The sequence below is a fragment of the Topomyia yanbarensis genome, unplaced genomic scaffold, assembly GCF_030247195.1.
Source record: "Topomyia yanbarensis strain Yona2022 unplaced genomic scaffold, ASM3024719v1 HiC_scaffold_16, whole genome shotgun sequence".
Lineage (NCBI taxonomy): Eukaryota > Metazoa > Arthropoda > Insecta > Diptera > Culicidae > Topomyia > Topomyia yanbarensis.
The window spans coordinates 100,630-123,512 of NW_026683338.1; the positions used below are offsets into that span (position 1 = coordinate 100,630).

At 39.7% G+C, this 22,883-nt stretch overlaps 1 protein-coding gene across 6 annotated transcripts in view; it reads right to left on the reverse strand.

Moving 5' to 3' along the window:
• Window positions 1-22,883, reverse strand: part of LOC131694809 (voltage-dependent calcium channel type D subunit alpha-1-like) — a 153,791-nt gene that overhangs the window by 83,094 nt on the left and 47,814 nt on the right. The window contains exon 2 of one of the 6 annotated variants that reach the window (XM_058983304.1): window positions 2,876-2,932. The exons of the other annotated variants lie outside the window; for them this stretch is intronic. Coding sequence (XP_058839287.1) covers window positions 2,891-2,932 — 42 coding nt within the window. The 3' untranslated portion in view covers window positions 2,876-2,890. Of the gene's footprint in view, window positions 1-2,875; window positions 2,933-22,883 lie in introns of those variants that run through there. 6 annotated transcript variants of the gene reach the window in all.

Consider the following 22,883-nt stretch of genomic DNA (forward strand, 5'->3'; position numbering starts at 1 on the left):
AGATGAATGCAGTACCGCTAACGACATGGTCGTAAACGAAAACGCAAGAGAAGACGGGCCAAATGACCCCAAAGGTGCGCTCCACGGCTCAGAACCGCTCTCAGCAAAGCAGTCAAGCTGAACAAGAAAGCATTGCCACAAAGCCAACGCGAATTTCCGTAGAAGGCACCTACAAAGTTGGCATAACAAAGATAGAAGGCTCAGCTGCACCACCTGAAAGGTGCCCGGAGAAGATGGAGGTCACCATCGAAAGGTTTTCCCCACAACATGAAGCTATTTTCGCCGTACAGTTGGGAGGATGATCACAAAGATGAAGATCGATTTACCAACAAACAGCTGATCGAGATGTCGAAAGCCATAAAAATGAAGCGATACATGAGAGCCCGGATATGTTCAAAGTGAACCGATAATTGGAAGCGACCAAAAGTGATGTTGCTTCCGATGCCGGGAAAACATGGAGATCTTTCAGCGTAGTCAATATATACCTTGGTAATGTTAGAGAGAGTATAATCCTGAACAAGCTAACGAAGTACGCGTTCGAAGTAATCGGACAATCGCTAGAAGAGGAGACACTCGACACGGAGACGATTGCTTATCATAAAGCAGAGTTGGTGATGACTAGCAGCCGAAAGACAGCAACAGGCGAAAATCGCGGACGGAGAATATATCATCGACTTGAACTTTTAAAGTCATGACGATTATGTTAAGGGGAAGGCTGCGAGAGCAACCACAGCTTTGCTTGAGGCGCCAGTGTACTGGGCACCACGAACCAGCTGGAATCGCCGGACCGAAGCATGTGAGCAGACTAGTTTCACTGTCAGGGACAAGATCGAGTAGGTCGAGTGAAGCACGAGCGGTGGGTCATCGAGTTTTCAACGAACCAGAAGCTACGCTCCATCCGGTATCGCCGAACCGTCCTCGCCAAGTACTGGTTGGCCCTTTGAGTAGGATTTATGGACTATGCGAGTAGATTGCGATAAAACTGGGAGCTAAATGACTCACGCAACGGGCATCGGTATCGGGAGAACTTCCGCAGAGGAATTGAGATGGCTCGCGAAAACAGGAACTAAATGGTTCACAGAAACGGGAGCCAAATGGCTAAAGGAAGTTCACCACTGCGATTGACCGAATAGGTGTTCGGAGCTAAACCGCTCTAATTTATCATTTTGTCTTAAGACTGAATCAGCCTCTCCACGATATAACGCTTCGATGCAGTCTCGTGGAACAAAAGGAAGGAAGAAAAGTAAGCACTGTTAGTAGTGGTTAGGCACAAAAGTGAGTCCCACCTACGGCCAATGCACTTTTGAAGCTATTTAACCATACTATAAAACATACAGATATTTTCAGATATCGACGAACTGAATCTAGTAGTATATGACACTCGACACTCCGGGTGTAGCTTAAAAAGTCGAGTTTCAGAGTGATTGCACAATCTTCCTTATATGAAAAAGGCAAAAATGAACTGATGATTGCTATACATTTCATAAATCCGTACGATTGTCAAATGAATTTCTCTGATGTGGCTACCTGCTACGCAACAAGATGGAGAAAATGCAAAGATTTTGAAGATGTACACGGACCCGAGCCGAATTACTATTATGTACCAAACAAACAAATCTACAAGTCTACAAGCACAAGCGATAAACCAAAGCTGATGTTTCCACTAGAGTTAGAAAAATTATAGTATACACAAGATGTACGTTCGCCAGGCTACTGTATACGAAATACGCAATAGAAAAAAATGTCAGAGAAAACCATATCTGAGATAAATAAATCCATTGACGCACACTCTACCTTTGGATTCATTCCAGAATGTTTACCAAAACTCCATAAGTGAAATGTTGCAATCCTGTTTCTGTACATTGTTATCAAGCAGGGTCATCTTTGACCGATTTTCATGCCTTATGTGTAAAGTCGGTCCGTGTGCCGCCACGACGGAACGAAAACTATTCTAGCAACCAAAAGTTAATACCTTAAAGTACTCTGAAATGTTTACATTAGGTTCTTAGAGAATTTTCAAGCTTTTATTGGGAATTTAGAAATGGCACTTTTCGGAAAATTATTTAAAACGAAAACTTTAGCATCCCTTTCTTATATGAACTTTTGATTGATTCAGTAATATTTGCTTGAATTTTTCAAGTAAAACAAATAGTTCAACCTCGCTACACGAAATCACCCTGCGGAAACGTCCACGAGAACAATCGAAAGAAAATGTAAAAAAAAATATGATTATTAAAATAAATATTTATTTTTTGTTTGCCCCCCCCCCTCCTCTTCAGAAAAAAAATTTGTACTTGGACATAATTTTTAAAAAAGATTTGTAATGGCCTTAATTGGTAAAAGAATTGGAATAGGTTCGCCAAATTTTGGAAGAATTCTATAAAATAACCCCTTGAAAACTACTTAAAAATTGTTGCAATTCGATGCAATAAAAAAAATCCCGTTAACCGGGGTGCAATTGATCACTTTTCGAAGTAATCATTACATATTTTTAGGCGCAACTCATTTTTTTTAAAGTTTAATATTTTTAAACCATGTACTGATGTATGTAGAACAAAATTGGATAGTTTTACCTAAAATTGTCCGCTCACAGCTATTTTTCTAAAAATGATTTCAAGATGAAGTCCGTTTTCGTATTCCGGGGTGACTTTGATAACCTGCAGGTTCACCCACATTAAGTTATTGCTGTAAGTGTTCTCCATTCAAATGCTTGTTTAAACTAACTCTGGAATGATACCCATAGTTAAATAGATGTTAATTGATATTATACAAAGTATTTCAATGTACTGTAAAATTCGAGTAACCAAAATTGTATAATTGGTGTCCAACTAGAATAAAAGATTTTGAATACCTTTAAATCGGCTAAATTTTTTTTTATTTCATTGCTTTATCAATGTACAAAATGTTTCATCCAGTTTAACACGTTGGAATACTGAAAAATAAAAAAATGTTCCGAATTTTAGCTTAAAATAATTTGAAAGAATTGCCAACTAGTTTCACAAAAAATTGAATTTAAAATTAACAAGCTCTTAAAAGTAAATTTGGCACATCGCACTCTAAAGGAAAATAAAAACTCACTTGTAATTTATTACTCTTGCTCAAATCTGAGATTTGTTTGTTTTATAAAAAAGACACTTTACGAAGCTTCGCAAAAATAAGGTAAAGTCAAATTTCGGTTTTTTGTAGTTTTTGTACCCAAAAACCGTACAATATACTCAAAAAGTATAACAAATCAGTATTTTATAAGTTTAGAGTAAAAATCATTTCAAATTAAAATGATTCGGTAGACTATTCTGGTTTAATAAGCGATCTACGAAAAATGTTTCGAGTGATCAAAGTCACCCCGATGATCAAAGTCACCCCGGTTTACGGTCCCCAAAAACGAAATGTACCTATTAATGTGAAACACAGTGAATAATACATACAATAAAGACCCATTTTTATCAGTCTCATGGAGTATTTTAGGCTGACCAAATGGGGACATTGACTAAATCGGGCAATATTTTTTCTTTATAATAAACTGACGCTAGTTAAATAGATGTTAATTGGTATTATACAAAGTATTTTAATGTACTGTAAAATTCGAGTAACCAAAATTGTATAATTGATGTCCAACTAGAATAAAAACTTCTGAAAACCTTTAAATCGGCTAAAATTGTTTTATTTCATTGCTTTTTCAATGTACAAAATGTTTCATCCAGTTTAACACGTTGGAATATTGAACAATAAAAAAAAGCTGCGAATTTTAGCTTAAAATAATTTGAAAGAATTGCCAACTAGTTTCACAAAAAATTGAATTTAAAATTAACAAACTCTTAAAAGTAAATTTGGCTCATCGCACTCCAAAGGAAAATAAAAACTCACTTGTAATTTATTACTCTTGCTCAAATCTGAGATTTATTTGCATTATAAAAAAAACACTTTACGAAGCTTCGTAAAAATAAGGTGAAGTCAAATTTCGGTTTTTTGTAGTTTTTGTACCCAAAAACCGTACAATATACTCAAAAAGTATAAAAAATCAGTATTTTATAAGTTTAGAGTAAAAATCATTCCAAATTAAAATGATTCGGTAGATTATTCTGGTTTAATAAGCGATCTACGAAATATGTTTCGAGTGATCAAAGTCACACCGATGATCAAAGTCACCCCGATGATCAAAGTCACCCCGGTTTACGGTCCCCAAAACCGAAATGTACCTATTAATGTGAAACACAGTGAATAATACATACAATAAAGACCCCTTTTTATCAGTCTCATGGAGTATTTTAGGCTGACAAAATGGGGACATTGACTAAATCGGGCAATATTTTTTCTTTATAATAAACTGAAGCTAGTTAAATAGATGTTAATTGGTATTATACAAAGTATTTCAATGTACTGTAAAATTCGAGTAACCAAAATTGTATAATTGATGTCCAACTAGAATAAAAACTTCTGAAAACCTTTAAATCGGCAAAAATAGTTTTATTTCATTGCTTTATCAATGTACAAAATGTTTCATCCAGTTTAACACGTTGGAATATTGAACAATAAAAAAAGTTCCGAATTTTAGCTTAAAATAATTTGAAAGAATTGCCAACTAGTTTCACAAAAAATTGAATTTAAAATTAACAAACTTTGAAAGTAAATTTGGCTCATCGCACTCCAAAGGAAAATAAAAACTCACTTGTAATTTATTACTCTTACTCAAATCTGAGATTTATTTGCATTATAAAAAAAACACTTTACGAAGCTTCGTAAAAATAAGGTGAAGTCAAATTTCGGTTTTTTGTAGTTTTTGTACCCAAAAACCGTACAATATACTTAAAAAGTATAACAAATCAGTATTTTATAAGTTTAGAGTAAAAATCATTCCAAATTAAAATGATTCGGTAGATTATTCTGGTTTAATAAGCGATCTACGAAAAATGTTTCGAGTGATCAAAGTCACCCCGATGATCAAAGTCACCCCGGTTTACGGTCCCCAAAACCGAAATGTACCTATTAATGTGAAACACAGTGAATAATACATACAATAAAGACCCCTTTTTATCAGTCTCATGGAGTATTTTAGGCTGACAAAATGGGGACATTGACTAAATCGGGCAATATTTTTTCTTTATAATAAACTGAAGCTTTTAAAATATTCTTCCCGTCCCTTGATGTAGTCTGATAACTATTTCTGAATATGATGAACTTTTTATTTTTGCATATTTCCATCTTCATGATAAGGAAAACATGCCCAAGAAAGGATTTACTCGAATTCAGTCTTGTTCGTCTGCTGGAGCCCATCAAACATATATTCATATATGGCTGATAAAACCGGGGTTTCAATGTATTATAATAGATATTTAGCATTCGAAGAAGTTTCTTGTGAACCAGTGTAGAACGACTTTCTTTTTACTTACTTGAAGTCAGCGGCGTAGCTAGAAATTTGATTTGGTGGGGGTTTGGTGAAAATCGATCTTACTGTCCAAACGGCATAATTCCGAAACCGTGATTTTTGAAATTTTAAAATTATGCAGAATTAATTTTTCAAAAAATAGTAATAGAGTTCGTGTCTTTAGCGAATTTGTTGCGACTTTATTGTAGTCATGAATATTAACCTGAGAAAATTCACCATAAATACTTCTTGGACGATATACCGTCAAAATTATTTTATCAAATGATGCACTGTTTAACGTTTGTAAAACTCATCGAAGATACTAAACCTCCGAAATTAGCGGTTTCAAAATGATGCTATCTTGACCTAAAATTACTGTTTTTGAACATTTTACCTATACATATAATTGGTCATACAACAAAAATCAAATGCTCATCAAAATCGATCAGGACCTGCTAGAGTCGAATGGAAATCGTCACTTTTCATAAATTTCTCTTTATATTCGGAAAGTGCTATCCTCGTTATTAATCATATTACGTTTTCGTCTCAACTCGACGCATTCCCAAAATAAAAACCTGTTTTAATCCACCTAGTGGTGCAATTGTGCTTTTCTCATTTGTCCACAATATGATTCCATGGCTGGTTATGTTCAATACAATGGTGGAAATGAATATTACATGTTCAGTACGATTTGCACATACATACAACGGATCGACAGCCACGATCTTGAGATACTATGTGATACTGAAACATCGCTTGAAACTAGCGGCGGATCATGGAGAAAGATCCGGGAGAACCGGGTCCGGCCGAAAATTTTCAACTTATTAAGAAATTTTAAACTAGTTTTAATTTTAAAGTAGCAACCCCTCACTGCATACTCGCTCCGGGCCGGTATGATTGACGATTTTTAGAGTGATTGCATAACCTTTCTATATGAGAAAGGCAAAAATGTACCAAAATCCAAAAAAGTCAATTTTTGTCAAACATCTCAATGCTTTATGCATTTTAAAATCATTTGGCATCAAAAATACAAATTTGATTTTCCATTTTTTTTATTTCAGTTTATATGGGAATTTGCTGTGTGATTGCACTCTTCAACTCGTATCTCCGGAACCGGAAGTCCAATCAATAAAAATTCAATAGCAGCCGATGGGAAGGTTGTACCTTTCATTTGAAACTAACTTTGTGCAAATCGGTCCAACCATCTCTGAGAAACAGATGTCACATTTTTTCCACATACACACATACATACACACACAGACATTTTCCGATCTCGACGAATTGAGTCGATTGGCATCGGCCCTCCGGGTCAGTATTAGATTGACAAATTTTAGAGTGAATGAGAAAGGCAAAAACATTTTTAGCAAATGTTGAAAGTTATGCATTTTTTGGTGAGCAGTTCTATGTTTCATAGACATTAAATCAATTTTAACTTCGCTTTCTATTAAATAAAGACACTTATTACAGTACATCTCTACAAAAGCGAGCACAATTTGAAAAGAAATCTTAGGATTATGATTTAACTCTTGAATTTGCTATTGGAATGTTTTCAGGCAGGATTTTGATATTGATGCTATTAGACAACTGTGAAATCAAGACCAATAAATCAGTTACATATCAGGACCCTATTCCGACAATTTATCAAAAGTCCTTATGATGTTTACAACAACAGGTTATCAATGTACGGATCAGATAATTGTTATTGTAATATTGAATTAAATCAGTCAGCATCAATAAATTTTCAACTTCAATCCAATATTTTTTTTTTTGTGTGGTGGGGGGGGGGGAGTTGTATGGTGTTGAACCCCAAAACCTTCTCTTGGCTACGCCGTTGCTTGGAGTTATTTATTTAGCTTTTCTATTTCCGATAAGTTTCAGATCGATCCGATGGTTATAAGTTAGAAAAATTGCAGTCAGAAGGTTCGCACAAATGAACATTTTTATACTGATAAGTTATCAAGTTCCTTCCAGACAACTTGGAAGTGTTCGGTGATTATTTCTAGCGGTTGTATATAGAAAACTGAAATACAAAATTCGTTTTATCGAAATAATGCTTGGCTAATTTCAATGGATTATTACTATATTGAACAATAAATAGGCGATAAAGAGTAATCCACAAACAACAAGCCATAACTTTTACAGTATTCAAAATAGATATTTGAAGTCTTCAGTAAAGTTATTTCCAAAAATAAGAGCTACAAATTTGCTGAAGATATCAGTTCGATATAATCACTTCCAAAAAAATTTGTGAAATATCTCACTCATAGAGGGATTAATCAGCAAAAGCACAATACCAAAAGAATGGGAATATTGCCTCCATTAAATTCTCCGAAGATACTATTGACCTAAAATAAGCCGTTTTGGCGTTACTAATAGATTACATGTTTTGGTCATATTTCTGGCAATGGGAAATGATAAAAATCTTTCGTCCGCATTTAATGTTAAATATCTCTTTTGATAATAGTCCGATTTCAACAATATAGCTATAGCTTGTTCGAAAGGTATTCGTTAAAGATGTCTAAAAACATACAAATTGTTAATCCATGTTGTCAATTTCGGCAGATAATTTGAAAAAAACTGCAAAAAACGCCATTTTTACACATTCAAACATTCATATCTTGGAAACTAAACATCAGGATCAAAAACAAATTAATAGCGTTTTTACTGTTTTTTAGGTCTTTCATTTAAAATTGGTTTGGATAAGATCGGTTCAGCCATTGCTGAGAAACACGAATGAGAATTTGTTCGTTACATACACACACAGACATTGTCCCAAATCGTCGAGCTGAGTCGATTGGTATATAAGACTCGGCCCACCGGGCCTCGGAAAAAGTCTTGAAAGTTTGAGCGAATTCTATACATTTCTTTTATAAGAAATGTAAAAATATATTTTCTTCATCAAAATTACTTTTCATTAGAAGAAATAATTTTTAATTTGTATATTGATTAGGTTTACATAATTAAAATCTTACGTTTTTATGGAGAATAAGGCCTAGATAAATGAAATGATACCAACATTTTACGCTTTCCGATATGACTCATTTATCTAGGCCTTATTCTCCAAAGACATGTCTTCATATCTGACATCGCTGCGATAGATTTTCAATATATTGGCATATTGACGGAATTCATATCTATACATCAATTACATTTTTGAATGCATATCGCCAATCCAACTTTTTTCTATTATACGTTCAATACTTTTGTCAATACTCTCTATTATTGACAAAATATTAAACGTATAAGGGCTATTGAAGCTTTTTTCTAATGGCGATTTCGCTTGAACCTGAAACTGAGTCAGGTTCTAACCCCAACCGCTGTCAGTTCATACATTTTGACAGCAGTTGGGGTTAGGAACAGACTCAGTTTCGCCTCAAACAAAAACCACATAACCTTGTTAAGTTTAACTGGAGAATGAGCCGGAATGCTGTCTGGTTCTAGTTATGTCGTGTTCACTTGAGGCAGAAACTAACTCAGTTTCGGACCAAAGTCCTGTCAAACCGTTTGTTTGAAGCCAGTTTCGAACCCAGGTTATGCGCCACTGAGTAGGGTGACCATACGTCCTGGTTTCCCAGGACATGTCCTAGTTTTTCACTGACTGTCCTGGTGTCCTGGGAAGTCGAGTCAAAAGCTTGACTTGTCCTGGTTTTCCTCCTGTAAGCCTAATATCAGGTGTTCAATAAAAATAAGAGTCATGTAGTTATAAAACAAAAGTAAAAATCTTTAACGAATTCAGAATTTTTTATTAAAAACATAATGTTTATTTTTCAAAAAAACGTGAATGAATATTGGAGAAGGGGCCCTGGTCAGCAGTACGACGTAACTTAGTCGCGATGCAATCACAAGAGCACTGGACGGACCTGACGTCCTTCTTCTGGATACAATTCCGGATCCTGGTGGTCAACTGCTTCGTATCCTTGATTCGCCAATTATTTTTATACACTAAATCACTGAGAGAGCCGAAAAAACCCCAATGGGACGGCACTGGGGCAAGTTCGTCGGGTTTCTCTCTTTCGGCACGTAAGATATCTTTTTCTGCTCAGCGTCGTCTTGGCGTAATGGGAAGACGTCTTGTCCGGCCAGAAGACGTACTTCCCAACCGTATGATGCTCCTTTAAGAACGGCAGAAGAATTTTCTCAAGACACCTCTTCTGGTACACTTGTTGATTAATGGCCAGACCGCTCGGCTTGAACCATGGTTTTGAAATTCTTCTGTCCGATATGGCGATGTACAGCATAACATTTCTTTTAAATTTATGCTTAAACTTGTATTTTACTTAAGGGTGTGTGGCCGCTACCGGCCTTCCGCTCCACGCTCAGGGATGCCAGGATCTGGTAAACTGTACTCACGGGCACGGTTTCGTCTCGAAAGTGGTCTACCGTAAACTTTTTTCCACGATGCCCAAGTGTTTCGTAAAACCGCACAACACACTCGCGGAGTACTTGCTGTTTCAACGCCATCTTCGATTAAGCTGACAGCACCCGAGCGAAAAGAAACATGTCTCCCATTTATACGGAGTGCAGAGAGCAATTCTTTTGGAGAGAAAATAATTTACGCTCTTTTCTTTAATTACAGAAAGGTATTGAAATCATTCTCATTTTTTATTGAGCACCCGTTATATTTAAAATTATTGAGTTTTCGCTTTATTCGCTCTGCTCCAGAGTACGACAAACAAAACTTAATACACTCGAATCTCTCAATTGTACCATCCGATGCTTTTTTAATCTCTCCATAATACCTCGTCATTTGTTTTTCCAACTTACTTTTTTACATGGAAATTGAAAAGAGAAAAAGGCGTTCGCATGTACGTACAATATGAATGAGCTGTAGTCTGTTTGCAACATTTGGCCATCGAACCGATTCCAGTTGTGGACCAAATTGTGGCCGCTGTCAATGTCGCTGAAATAATGATTCCGGTATCCGAAAAATTTCCTTTAGTACCTACCTCTAAGAAGACACATCGAAGTTTTGGCGATTCTGCTTCTTCTAGAGCTTTCTTGCAAGTGGCAGTTTTTCGTTTTACTGGAAATCCATTTCATGAAAAGGAAAATGGCAAAACAACAATAACTGTCGTGGAATAACCTTATTGAGCGCTGCTTGTTAAGAGTACAGTGAATCAAACCAACGTTTCTGCCTACAGTCTGATGTCTATATGTGCCGCGCCAGCAAAGCAATCGAAAAATAACAGTTGTTCCAAGCCAGTGTGGAAAATAATGCACCGTTACTTTCATTGATGCGTTATCGATCGTTTATTTAAAAATGATTGAAACTCTGCAGCAAAATTTGAACAATCTTCGACACAATACAGTGGTCGTTTGTCCAATCCGCCCTTGTGTTCGGGAAGTGGAACAATTAATAAAGGCGCATACTCGTAATGCGGTACTGATAGCATTTAAAACTTTGGCCATGGCGAAAAGTTTGGCTATGGGAAACAACATGCAACACGTCGTTGCACATGACAATGTTAGAATCAAGATACCCGTTTAGATTGACGATGATAAGACCGGTGTGCGTCTGTACGATCTATCCTAGCGTACAACCAATTCTGTCATTCGTTATCGAGCACTCAGTCGAGATAGAAGTCTTTTGTCATCGGTCCGTACACTCTATAGCGACAAATAGTGTTAATCCGCGTTCAAGGTTATTTGCACACTCTACGCCCAGTTGAGGTTTCAGTATTTTTTCCCTTCTTTTGTGTTTCTGTTTCTGTACCGTTAGCCGGTCAGTGAAGTGAAGCAGTGTTCTTCTAGTAAGCCGTCTGGATACCGTTACCTACACAAGCTAAGTATTAGTTTTCGTTTCCCCTTCTTGGTTGTCTTAATAACGTGCACTAGGCAATAGGCCCGTGCAAAAATGACTTCCCCTGACGGCGGTTCGTCTCAAGGTGAGATGGACGTCGAAACAAAATCGGCTCCCCGGCTCAAAGTATATCCGAGCTCGGCCACCGGGCCATTTGTGATCTTCTTTCGGACCAAAGAAAAAAAGTGTTTGAATCTGTTGCAGTTTTCTCGCGTTCTAACAGACCGGTATTCGGCCGTGACAGAAATATCGAAAATTCGCCCTGATAAGCTTCAGGTGGTTGTTAACAGTTCAACTCAGGCAAATAAAATTGCTGGCTACGAGCCCTTTACGAGGGAGTACAGGGTGTATATTCCAGCTAGCAGGGTTGAAGTCAGTGGGGTCGTTTCCGATTCGAGTCTGAATTGCAAGGACCTGCTAAAATATGGGACTGGCTGTTTCAAAGACCCCATGCTTAAGCCAGTGAAGATACTGAAATGCAAACGTTTGCATTCAGCATCAGTCGCAGCTGACGGGAAGAAAACATACGTCAACTCAGACTCTTATCGGGTGACCTTCGCCGGCTCTGCCCTGCCCAATTACCTCCTCTTTGACAAGGTTCGTCTACCTGTTCGCCTCTTTGTGCCGCGGGTCATGAACTGTACTAATTGCAAACAATTGGGACACACAGCCTCCCATTGTAGCAACAAAGCCCGCTGTGGGAAATGCGGTGGGAATCATGCGGATGATTCCTGTGGTAGAGATGTCGAAAAGTGTCTCTACTGTGGGGGAAACCCACATGATCTCCCTTCATGTCCCGCGTACAAACAGCGCGAGGAAAATCTTAAGCGTTCCCTTCAGGGACGCTCTAAGCGATCTTTTGCAGAAATGCTTAAGATAGCTACGCCACCTGTCTCTACGAACATCTTTACCAGCTTGTCTACTGACGAAGGCGACTGTGATGAACCCCAGGAGGGAACATCTTCTGCTGTGCCTAGAAGTAGTAGAAAAAGGAAGAACATTTCCTCTTCCAAGCTTCGTCGTAAAGGCCAGAAGGTGTCTCTTCATGGTCCCCCTAAAATAACTACTCAAGGAAGTACTGTTGTAAAACCGAAGCAAGTCGCTCCCGGTCTCAGTAACCTGAGCTCAGAAAAGGAGTTCCCAGCACTACCAGGAACATCAAAAACCCCAAGTGTTCCCAAATCTCAGCCAGAGAAAGAAAACAGTGCCGGTTTAATAAATTTCTCTGACATTGTGGACCGTATTCTTACAGCGTTGAACATTTCTGACCCCCTTAAAAGTATCTTGATAAGCTTTCTCCCCGCAGTAAAAACATTCTTGATGCAGTTCACTGCGAAATGGCCCCTCCTTTCAGCGATTGTATCCTTCGATGGCTAATTCATCGAACGAGGTCAAGGATTTAATCACTGTTCTACAGTGGAATTGCCGAAGTATTATCCCGAAAATCGATTCGTTTAAAATCTTACTAAATAATTTGAAATGCGATGCATTTGACCTATGCGAGACATGGCTCACTTCAGAAATAACCCTACACTTTCACGATTTTAATATTATTCGCTTGGATCGAGAAGACTCTTACGGAGGAGTACTTTTGGGGATCAAAAAGTGCTATTCTTTCAATCGGATCGACCTCCCCTCGACACCAGGCATTGAAGTTGTCGCTTACCAAACCAGAATTAATTGCTTCCACCTACATCCCCCCTAGAGCCTCAGTTAGCCACCGACGGCTTTGCGATATTGCGGAACTCCTCCCCGCACCGAGGCTAGTTTTAGGTGACTTCAACTCCCACGGCACGGCATGGGGTTGGCTTCATGACGATAATCGATCTACCCTACTCCATGAGCTTTGCGACAACTTCAATATGACTATTTTGAATACGGGTGAAATGACAGGGATTCCTGCCCCTCCAGCGCGACCGAGCGCCTTAGATCTGTCCCTCTGCTCGACATCGCTGCGGTTAGATTGCATGTGGAAGGTAGCCTCTGATCCCCACGGCAGCGACCATCTGCCAATCGTAATTAATATTGCTAACGGTTCAGGGCCACCGAATACAATCAATGTTTCGTATGACCTCACACGAAATATTGATAGGAAGAGCTACGCGTCCGCGATATCCGAAAAAGTAGAATCGACACAAGAGCTTCCTCCGGAGGAAGAGTACGGGTTCCTGGCTGGCTTGATTCTCGATACCGCGATTCAAGCTCAGACTAAACGTGTACCAGACGCGAATTCACGCGGGCGTCTTCCCAATCCATGGTGGGACAAAGAGTGCTCAGACGTGTATGCGGAGATAGTCGCTGCGTATAAGACCATCCGGGACGACGGGCTGCCAGCTAGCTACCGACAGTATGCGATGGCGGAAACGCGCATGAAGAGTTTGATAAAAGCCAAAAAACGTAGCTACTGGCGCCGGTTCGTCGACGGACTAACGAGAGAAACATCGATGAGCACTCTTTGGAGTACGGCCCGGCGCTTACGAAACCGAAACAGTACCAATGAGAGCGTGGAATATTCAAACCGTTGGATATTCGATTTTGCCAAGAAGGTTTGTCCGGATTCCGCCCCGGCACAGAAGATCTACCGCGCCGCGTCCCCTCACAATAACGCGAACGAAACACCGTTTTCGATGGTGGAGTTCTCACTTGCTCTCTTATCATGTAACAATAAAGCCCCAGGGCCAGACAGAATCAAATTTAACTTGTTAAAGAATCTGCCAGACTCTGCCAAGAGACGCTTGTTGAATTTATTTAATAAGTTTCTTGAGGGTAATATTGTCCTTCATGACTGGAGGCAAGTGAAGGTCATCGCCATTCAAAAACCAGGAAAACCAGCCTCCGACCACAACTCGTATCGACCGATTGCAATGCTGTCCTGTATCCGAAAGTTGTTAGAGAAAATGATCTTGTTTCGCCTCGATAATTGGGTTGAAGCAAATGGCTTACTGTCAGATACACAATTTGGTTTCCGCAAAGGCAAAGGGACGAACAATTGTCTTGCGTTGCTCTCAACAGAAATTCAAATGGCTTATGCTAGCAAAGAGCAGATGGCATCAGTTTTCCTAGATATAAAGGGGGCTTTTGATTCAGTTTCTATCAAAATTCTTTCTGAGAAGCTGCACCAGCATGGTCTTTCACCGACTCTAAACAACTTTTTGCTAAACTTGCTGTCTGAAAAACATATGCATTTTTCGCATGGTGATTTATCGACATCACGAATTAGCTACATGGGTCTTCCCCAGGGCTCATGTCTAAGCCCCCTACTCTATAACTTTTACGTGAATGACATTGACGAATGTCTTGTCAATTCCTGCACGCTAAGGCAGCTTGCAGATGACGGTGTGGTCTCTATTACAGGTCCCAAAGCCGTCGATCTGCAAGGACCATTGCAAGATACCTTGGACAATTTGTCTGCTTGGTAGAGATGGTCGGGTTCGGGTTTTTGGACTCGAAACCCGGATCCGACCCGAACCCGACGTAAACGAACATTCATGAAAGAGCATTCAATAATACGTGTTTCACGTCTAAAATCTCTTTGCGGTTTATTTTTCATGATAATTAGTAATAAACCAAGTCAACAGGAATTTATCGGAAAATATCGGTTCAACTTTCTTTAATGGAATATAAATTTCGACAGGTACTTTAAAATCGCTACTTAGGCCGCGGCGACTTTTTTCTACGTAAACTGTTTTGTGGGGTACATTCGTACCCCAGAACTAAAATCGCTCTAATATGTCCATTTTTTTTTAAATTTGTAAGTAAATTGGATAGTTTTATTCTAAAATCATTCGTAAAGTAACATGTTTAAAAATATTCGTGTTTTGACTATTTCATTTTGTATAGAACAAATCTTTAAAATACGTCAAAATTTCCTTTTATCTTCATATTGCTATAACTCCGGTAGTTTGAAATCAATTTTGACCATTTATACGACGTTGTAAAGCTTATTAAATTTCATATTTTAACAATTTTTTTCAAAAACCGGTCAAAAAGTATATTTATTCCGATGCTTTTTTGAAAACCAAACGCCAATACAAACGTTAAAAATACAGCAATATGCAGTAACAGAGATGAAGCACGATGGCGTCGAAGGAATAGGTAGAGCCGGTGCATTGTACGTGTATATAAAGTAAGTATGTTCCAAAGTCTGGGCTGCAGAAGATAACGATTCGAATGATGCGTCTTGCATACTATATACAAATCATATTCACGAATGTGTTTTGACTCTTTCATCCGCAAAAGCAAAAATTACTATACCAATCCAAAAGCATTTTCTAGTTACTTTGCTATAGTGCTTTGTTATACCACATAACAGTTACTATTATTCGGCAGAGTTGGAACTTATGCAATTTTACACAATTTTCTCGCTTACTATGTATCGATATTTTGGTTTTAAAAAAAGATATTTTTTTGAATTATGTGCACATGACAAAACTCTAACGCAAACGGTTTTGTGGGGTACTACAAATGTACCCCACAAAACCGTTTGCGCCCAAACAAACTTTAAGCAAGCACTGTTAAGTTAGTGAAATGAAACAAATAGGTTGTACCTGCCTTCACGGAAGGTTAATAATCAAATCGGTTTGCTTGCAATTAAAATAAACTGTAACGGAAAAATAAGGATTTGAACTCATAAATTTGGTGGTACTTTGGTGTCATTATGGCGGCTCAAATTTAAAAAGGGCCCATTATTTTTTTTAAAGCAGATAGTTCAGGCCAAATTTATATTCTAGAGACTGCCTTTGTTCCATCAGACCTAAACCTAGCTTCACTTCCGCCAGATTTCGTTGTTCATGAAACTCATATGGATAATAGAACCACTATCAAATCAGAGGTTCATATATGAAACAAGCACAATAGAAAATACATGAATTTCCACGAACTTACGGAATTGATCGCAAAAATTTTGTGTGTTCTGTTGAAGCCATTAACGGATTTTTAAAAGTTTGGAGTCGTTCCGAAAGCTCTATTGGAGATGTCAAAGCATCTCTATTGGCGCGCTTGCCATATAATCTGAAGCATAGCATAACTTAGATACCCAATCATAGATCGTGCTAACGCTAATAATGGGACATCAAGAACACGTCAGAAAATGATTAATACCCTTCGATACAGGTTTGACCATTCCAACCAGTAACGTGGGTGACGTCATGTAAACTGTCGAATACGAATTGCCAATTGCCATAGCTTAATTTAATACATGTAATAAATTATACGAAACTGTCTTGCAGGAATGGCTTCTGATAAAAAATCAGAAATTTTGGTTAAGTACGACGGGCAAGGTTATTGGAAACCGTGACCATTAAGCTTTCTGTTTCCCCATGAGTTAGCCGTCGATTTAACATAATTTTCGGTTAAGATATCAACGATTTATAAGTTTCTCAGAACGTTACAAATTTGACGTTCAATAATAGTTAATGTAAATGCGTATTCCACTCGGCAGTGATTTGTTTTGCCGTATGCAGATATAACTCAATGTGTATGGTGCTACTTCAGGAATCAGGAATCAGAATATATTGGCTCAAATGGCACGTTCCCCGTACATAGTCGGGGATTTGTGCCTTTGAAAAGGCGGGGATACTTACTACTATACTATCGAGGGTCCAGCTCGGGTGCCTAGAACTAAAAATCTTCGAGATCTTTGGTTGATTCTCCGTATTAGCATTAGCATTAGTATTAGTTGGATTCGGATCGGGTTTCTCAAATTTTAAATTTTCGGGTGCGGGTCGGGTTCGGGTTTTCAAACTTTAAATTTCTCGGGTCGGGTCGGGTTCAGGTTTTACAAAATTTTCATTCTCGGGTACGGGTGGGGTTCGGGTTATTATGTTTTAAAATGTTCGGGCTCGGGTCGGGTTCGGGTTTTTAAATTTTCATGCGCTCGGGTTCGGGTCGGGTTCGGGTTCGAAAAAATTGAAACCCGACCATCTCCACTGCTTGGGCCCTCCAGCTAGGTATCGAGTTCTCCACGGAGAAAACTGAGCTAGTCGTATTTTCAAGGAAGCGTGAACCAGCGCAACTACAGCTTCAATTAATGGGTCAAGCTATTGCTCAGGTTTCAACTTTCAAATATCTCGGGGTCTGGTTCGACTCTAAAGGAACCTGGGGATGTCACATTAGGTATCTGAAACAGAAGTGCCAGCAAAAGATCAACTTTCTCCGTACAATAACCGGAACATGGTGGGGTGCCCACCCAGGAGACCTGATCAGGCTGTACCAAACAACAATATTGTCGGTGATGGAGTACGGGAGTTTCTGTTTCCGCTCCGCTGCGAACATACATTTCATCAAACTAGAGCGAATCCAATATTGTTGTTTGCGTATTGCTTTAGGTTGCATGCACTCGACACATACGATGAGTTTAGAAGTGCTGTCGGGCGTCCTTCCGCTGAAAAATCGATTTTGGGAACTCTCATATCGATTGCTCATCCGATGCGATATCTTGAACCCGTTAGTAATTGCAAATTTCGAAAGGCTTGTCGAGCTCAATTCCCGATTTATGTCCTTGTACTTCGATTACATGGCACAAAATATCAATCCTTCTTCATACTATCCCAACCGTGTCAATCTCTTTCATGCTTCTGATTCAACTGTATTCTTCGACACATCCATGAAAGACGAGATTCGTGGAATCCCGGATCACATACGTCCGCAAGTGATCCCAAGCATCTTTCATAGTAAATTTCGAGAAGTGGACTGCAACAAGATGTTTTACACCGACGGGTCAAGCCTCGACGGCTCCACTGGCTTCGGTATATTCAATCAAAACCTCACCGCCTCATTCAAACTCAATGATCCTGCTTCAGTTTACGTCGCAGAACTTGCTGCTATTCAGTATACCCTTGGGATCATTGATACTTTGCCCACCGATCATTACTTTATTGTCTCGGATAGCCTCAGCTCAATCGAGGCTCTCCGTTCAATGAAACCTAAAAAGCACATTCCATATTTTCTGGGGAAAATCTGGGACCGCCTGCGTGCTTTGTCTGTAAGATCGTACAAGATTACCTTAGTTTGGGTTCCCTCGCATTGCTCCATTCCAGGTAATGAAGAAGCGGACTCTTTAGCTAAGGCGGGCGCTTTACAAGGTGACATATATTTATTTATTTATTTATATAGGTCTTCGACTATTAATCGCACAGACTGGCTTATCAACTAATCCTAATACTAAAAGTACATCTTGCAACATTAAAATCGAAAAAACATGAAACTTGAATGAACACACGACAACATACATTTAACGGGTTGTTTCGTCCGAATTGCGTACGGCACAACGGTAAACGGAAAAAGTCCACTTGGCGTGTTTGTCTTCTAGGTGCATTGAAATTAAGTTGACCCAAGAGTTGGCTGCTTTCAATGTTCCCGTCCAGGATGTCAAAAATAAGCATTCGTTGATGTTTGATTCTCCTGTCAGCAAGCGTAGGCAGGTGGATTAATGCGCAACGTTGCACATACGGCGGTAAACGAACTGGGTCGGTCCAAGGTAAAAGGCGAAGAGCATACCTGATGAAACATTTCTGCACCCTCTCAATGCTGTTAATGTGGACTCCGTGATAAGGAGCCCAAACAGGAACGGCATACTCCAAGATGCTGCGTACAAGCGAACAATAAAGCGTTTTCAAACTGTACACATTCTGGAACGACTGAGTGTTTCGCCTTAAAAATCCTAACATGCAGAACGCTTTGGCGATAGTAGACGCTACATGCTCGGAGAAAGTTAACTTGTTGTCCAAATAAACTCCCAAATCTTTGACGACGAAGTTGCGGTGCACGTTGGCTGACGACATTTTATAGTTAAACACGTTCGGCGATAGGATCCGAGTGAATGTAATCACGCTACATTTTTCTATATTCACCTCCATTCCATTGATGGTGCACCAATTTAACAAAGCGTCAATGTCTAGCTGAAGTAATTTACAATCCTCCAAAGATTTTATAAGTCGGTAGAATTTCAAATCATCGGCAAACATAGATTTCGGAGATTTCAAAACCGTGCCAAGATCATTTATAAACAAAATGAAGAGCAATGGTCCAAGATGACTGCCTTGTGGCACACCAGAATAGATATCAAAAGGTGTAGAAAGTGTATCACCTAATCGAACAAAAGCGCTTCGTCCTGCGAGATAAGAAGCAATCCAATCTGTTAACCAGTCCGGAAGTCCAATGCGTTTAAGCTTCTCGACAGCAAGGCGATGCGGAACACGGTCGAAGGCCTTTGACAAGTCAACATAAATGGAATCAACTTGTTGTCGCTTGTCAAGTTTGTCGATGATGCTGGATACATACGCCATAAGGTTTGTGGTTGTAGATCGTTTACTGACGAAGCCATGTTATTCCTCAACGATGATATGACGCACGGACTGATAAACAATGTCGTATATCAATCGTTCAAATACCTTCGGGAGGCAGCTGAGAATCGATATCGCCCGATAGTTCTCCACATCATGAACGCTACCACTCTTGTGCACAGGTGTGATAGCAGCAGATTTCCAGTAACTAGGAAAAACAGCGTCAGTCAACGATCGATTGAAAATAACGGACACTGGAAATGCGAGAGAGTCCGCACAGTTTTGGATGAACGATGGTGGTAAATGATCGGGTCCCGCTCCCTTGGACGCATCTAAAGACTGCAACTTGACGAGAACATCCTCACGAGAGAAAATAATACGAGATAAATTCAGGTTGTGCAGCGGCAAAGTGCTCAGGTACGATTCCAACAAAGGTGGTGAGTTATTACTTAACACGCTTTGGAAGAAAGTCGAGAACGTTGAATATAGTTGCGATAGCATTGTGCATGCAAATTGTTGTATTGACCCTCCAAATCACGGAGTTCGGCTTTGTGCAGTGTGCTCCTGGACTTCAGGTATCTTTTCCTCGCTTTCCTCACCTGGTTTTTAAAATTCTTCAATTCCGCATCAAACCATGGCTGATTCTCCCTTCTCCTAATACGCGTTCTAATTGGAATAATTCGTCGCATTATTTCGTAAAGTGTGTCATAAAACACAGTGACAGCATCATCAACCGAACCAGCAGTAAGAATTTCGTCCCATTGAATATTCGCTACCTCAGAATTCAACGCTGAAAAATCACACCGATTGAAGTCAAAATCGCAATCGACTGCAGTATCGACACATTCCGTATCCAAATCTAATATCATTATAAACGGTCTGTGATGCGAATCAACTCTCATCAACGGCAAAGGGGGCTCGGTTAGCTCAAACATGCTCGGCTCATTAACAAAAGCAAGATCAAGTAATCTATTGTTGTCATTTTCGAGATAATTGATTTGTTTCAATCCGGAAGAAACAACAAATTCAACAAGAGACACTTCTCGTTCAGAGGTTGCATTGCTGGGTAGAAAAGCACCTATATCATTGTCATATAACCAGTTCAGATGAGGAACGTTAGAATCTCCAACCACGACAATAGTATCACACTCAGCCGCTCGATCGCTTATTTGCTGTATGCATGAAGCGTGCTTTTCGTATAAGCCGGTTTCAGAGTTAGGAGGAATATAAACGGTACATATATAAAGACAGCCGGTATTTAATTTGACTTGGACAACTATTTGTTCCAAGCTATCATCATCGATGAGGGAAATTGTGCTGCTGTTTAAATGATTTTTTACACCTACCATAACACCGCCGCCGCGCTGGTGTGTGCTGGTGCGAGGGTTACGATCGCATCGATGAAGCGTATAGTTAGAAGTTAGTTCAGCATTCAAAAATTTATCATTCAACCAAGTCTCGGTAAACGCAATAATATCGTACTCACAGATGGTTAGTGACCCATATAAGGATTTAATCTTTGTTCGGATACCTCTCACGTTCTGATAGAGCAGAGTAAACGAATGGCGTATGCATGTATTTCTAACCAGCTGATCCGGAGTCAGAATGCGGGCAGAATGAGAGAGATGGTCAGGAGTAATTTCACTATTATTGGCCGATTTTAGGTTGGATACGAACCGGGGTACGGAAATTTGAGGGACGAAAGTCAAACTGCCGGAAAATAATTCCTCTTTGCCATGTTGACGCTGAGAGGGCAGCATCTTTCAGGTGCGGTCCGATTCCGACTTTGAATGATATAAAAGTCAATTCTTCAAGCTTTTTACCTTTTGGAACTAACTTCGTCACATCCACAGTCTCATCGGAGTTAAGATTCTGCTTCACTAACTCGGCAATTTGGATATCCGTAGCTTCTGGAGAGAACCCGGAGAGATAAAGCCAAAACATTTCTGCTCCATTTTTCTTGGTGATGAGAGGAATATTAACGGATGGCTCGAATTCTTTAGTGCCAACTGACGCACGCGGGATGGCACTAACATTTTCATCCATTTCGAGTCCTCGTTTTTTTCGCAATCCACTAGTGCCAGGCAAAGGAAAGGAACGCAGTGGCGTTGTCTCAGAATAGCGCTGTAGAATGGCATCGATTTTAGTTGTATGTTGGTCAACTGTTTTCTTCAGTTCTAGAAGTGTATTGTGATGCTCCTCATTCATCAACTGCAGAACGCTGCTTGTTGACGACATTGCGTTTCTAAAGCAGGCATGAGACATCATCTTAGTACACGCATAACACATCCAAAACAACTGAGAACTGCTTTTCATTAAATCGCGAACTTCAGCAGTTAGTTTGACGCACTTGAGATGGATTTGTGGCAGAATCCATTGCAAGTCACTTCACTCTCTTTCTCACAATCGTTAGCGCACACACCACACAACTTGGTAGCCATGATAGCTTTATCAGTGACTTAGCCACGAAACAAATCTTTTTATTTCCTCGTAGATAGGCACTTCGGCGGTCGGATTACGCAATACTCCACAATATTCCGGTAGATCGTTTGGTAATGATGATGATGATCGATAAGTGATAGACGAAAAACATGCGTTAAATGAAAAAAAAAACCAAATTAATAACGAGCAAAATCAACTACGACTGGTTTGTTTACCTCCAACACACAGATTGTCAAATGAAAGACCAATTAGCTTCAGCGAATTTTTCAGTATCACTCATCAGAGAACCCTCGAAAGTTGGCAAACTTCATGGAGCAATGGTGAACTGGGAAGGTGGCTACATTCGATAATCCCTAAGGTATCGACGAAACCTTGGTTCGGAGGGATGGATGTGGGTCGGGATTTCATTCGCGTGATGTCTCGGCTCATGTCCAATCACTACACGCTGGACGCACATCTCCGGCGTATTGGGCTCGTGGGTAGCGGTATCTGCGCTTGTGGCAACGGTTATCACGAAATCGAACATGTTGTCTGGGCATGCGCCGAGTACTGTTCTGCCAGATCTCAACTATTCGATTCCCTTCGGGCCCGAGGAAGATCACCCAATGTCCCGGTTCGAGATGTACTAGCAAGCCGCGATATTCTCTACATGTCCCTTATATACACGTTCCTCAAAACCATCAATATCCAAATTTAAATGCCCCTATCTTTTCTCTTATTATTCCCAGAAGTGCCCTCTTCCGCCTACCGTACCCCAACGATGGTTTGATACGACTCCAAGACGAGACAAAACATCTGTCGAATGAACCAACAACACGAGATCTACAGTACAACATCACACACGCAGCGCGGTGTGTTCCCGATCCGTATCTGAGCCGTACTACGAAATCGTCTGGAGGAACCCCTGCCGGCTCGAGGAAAACCGCCCGGCGTCCCAATACTTGATACATCCGTTCGAATCTGTAATCCTGGTCGTTGATTCCTGATGCCGGAAACT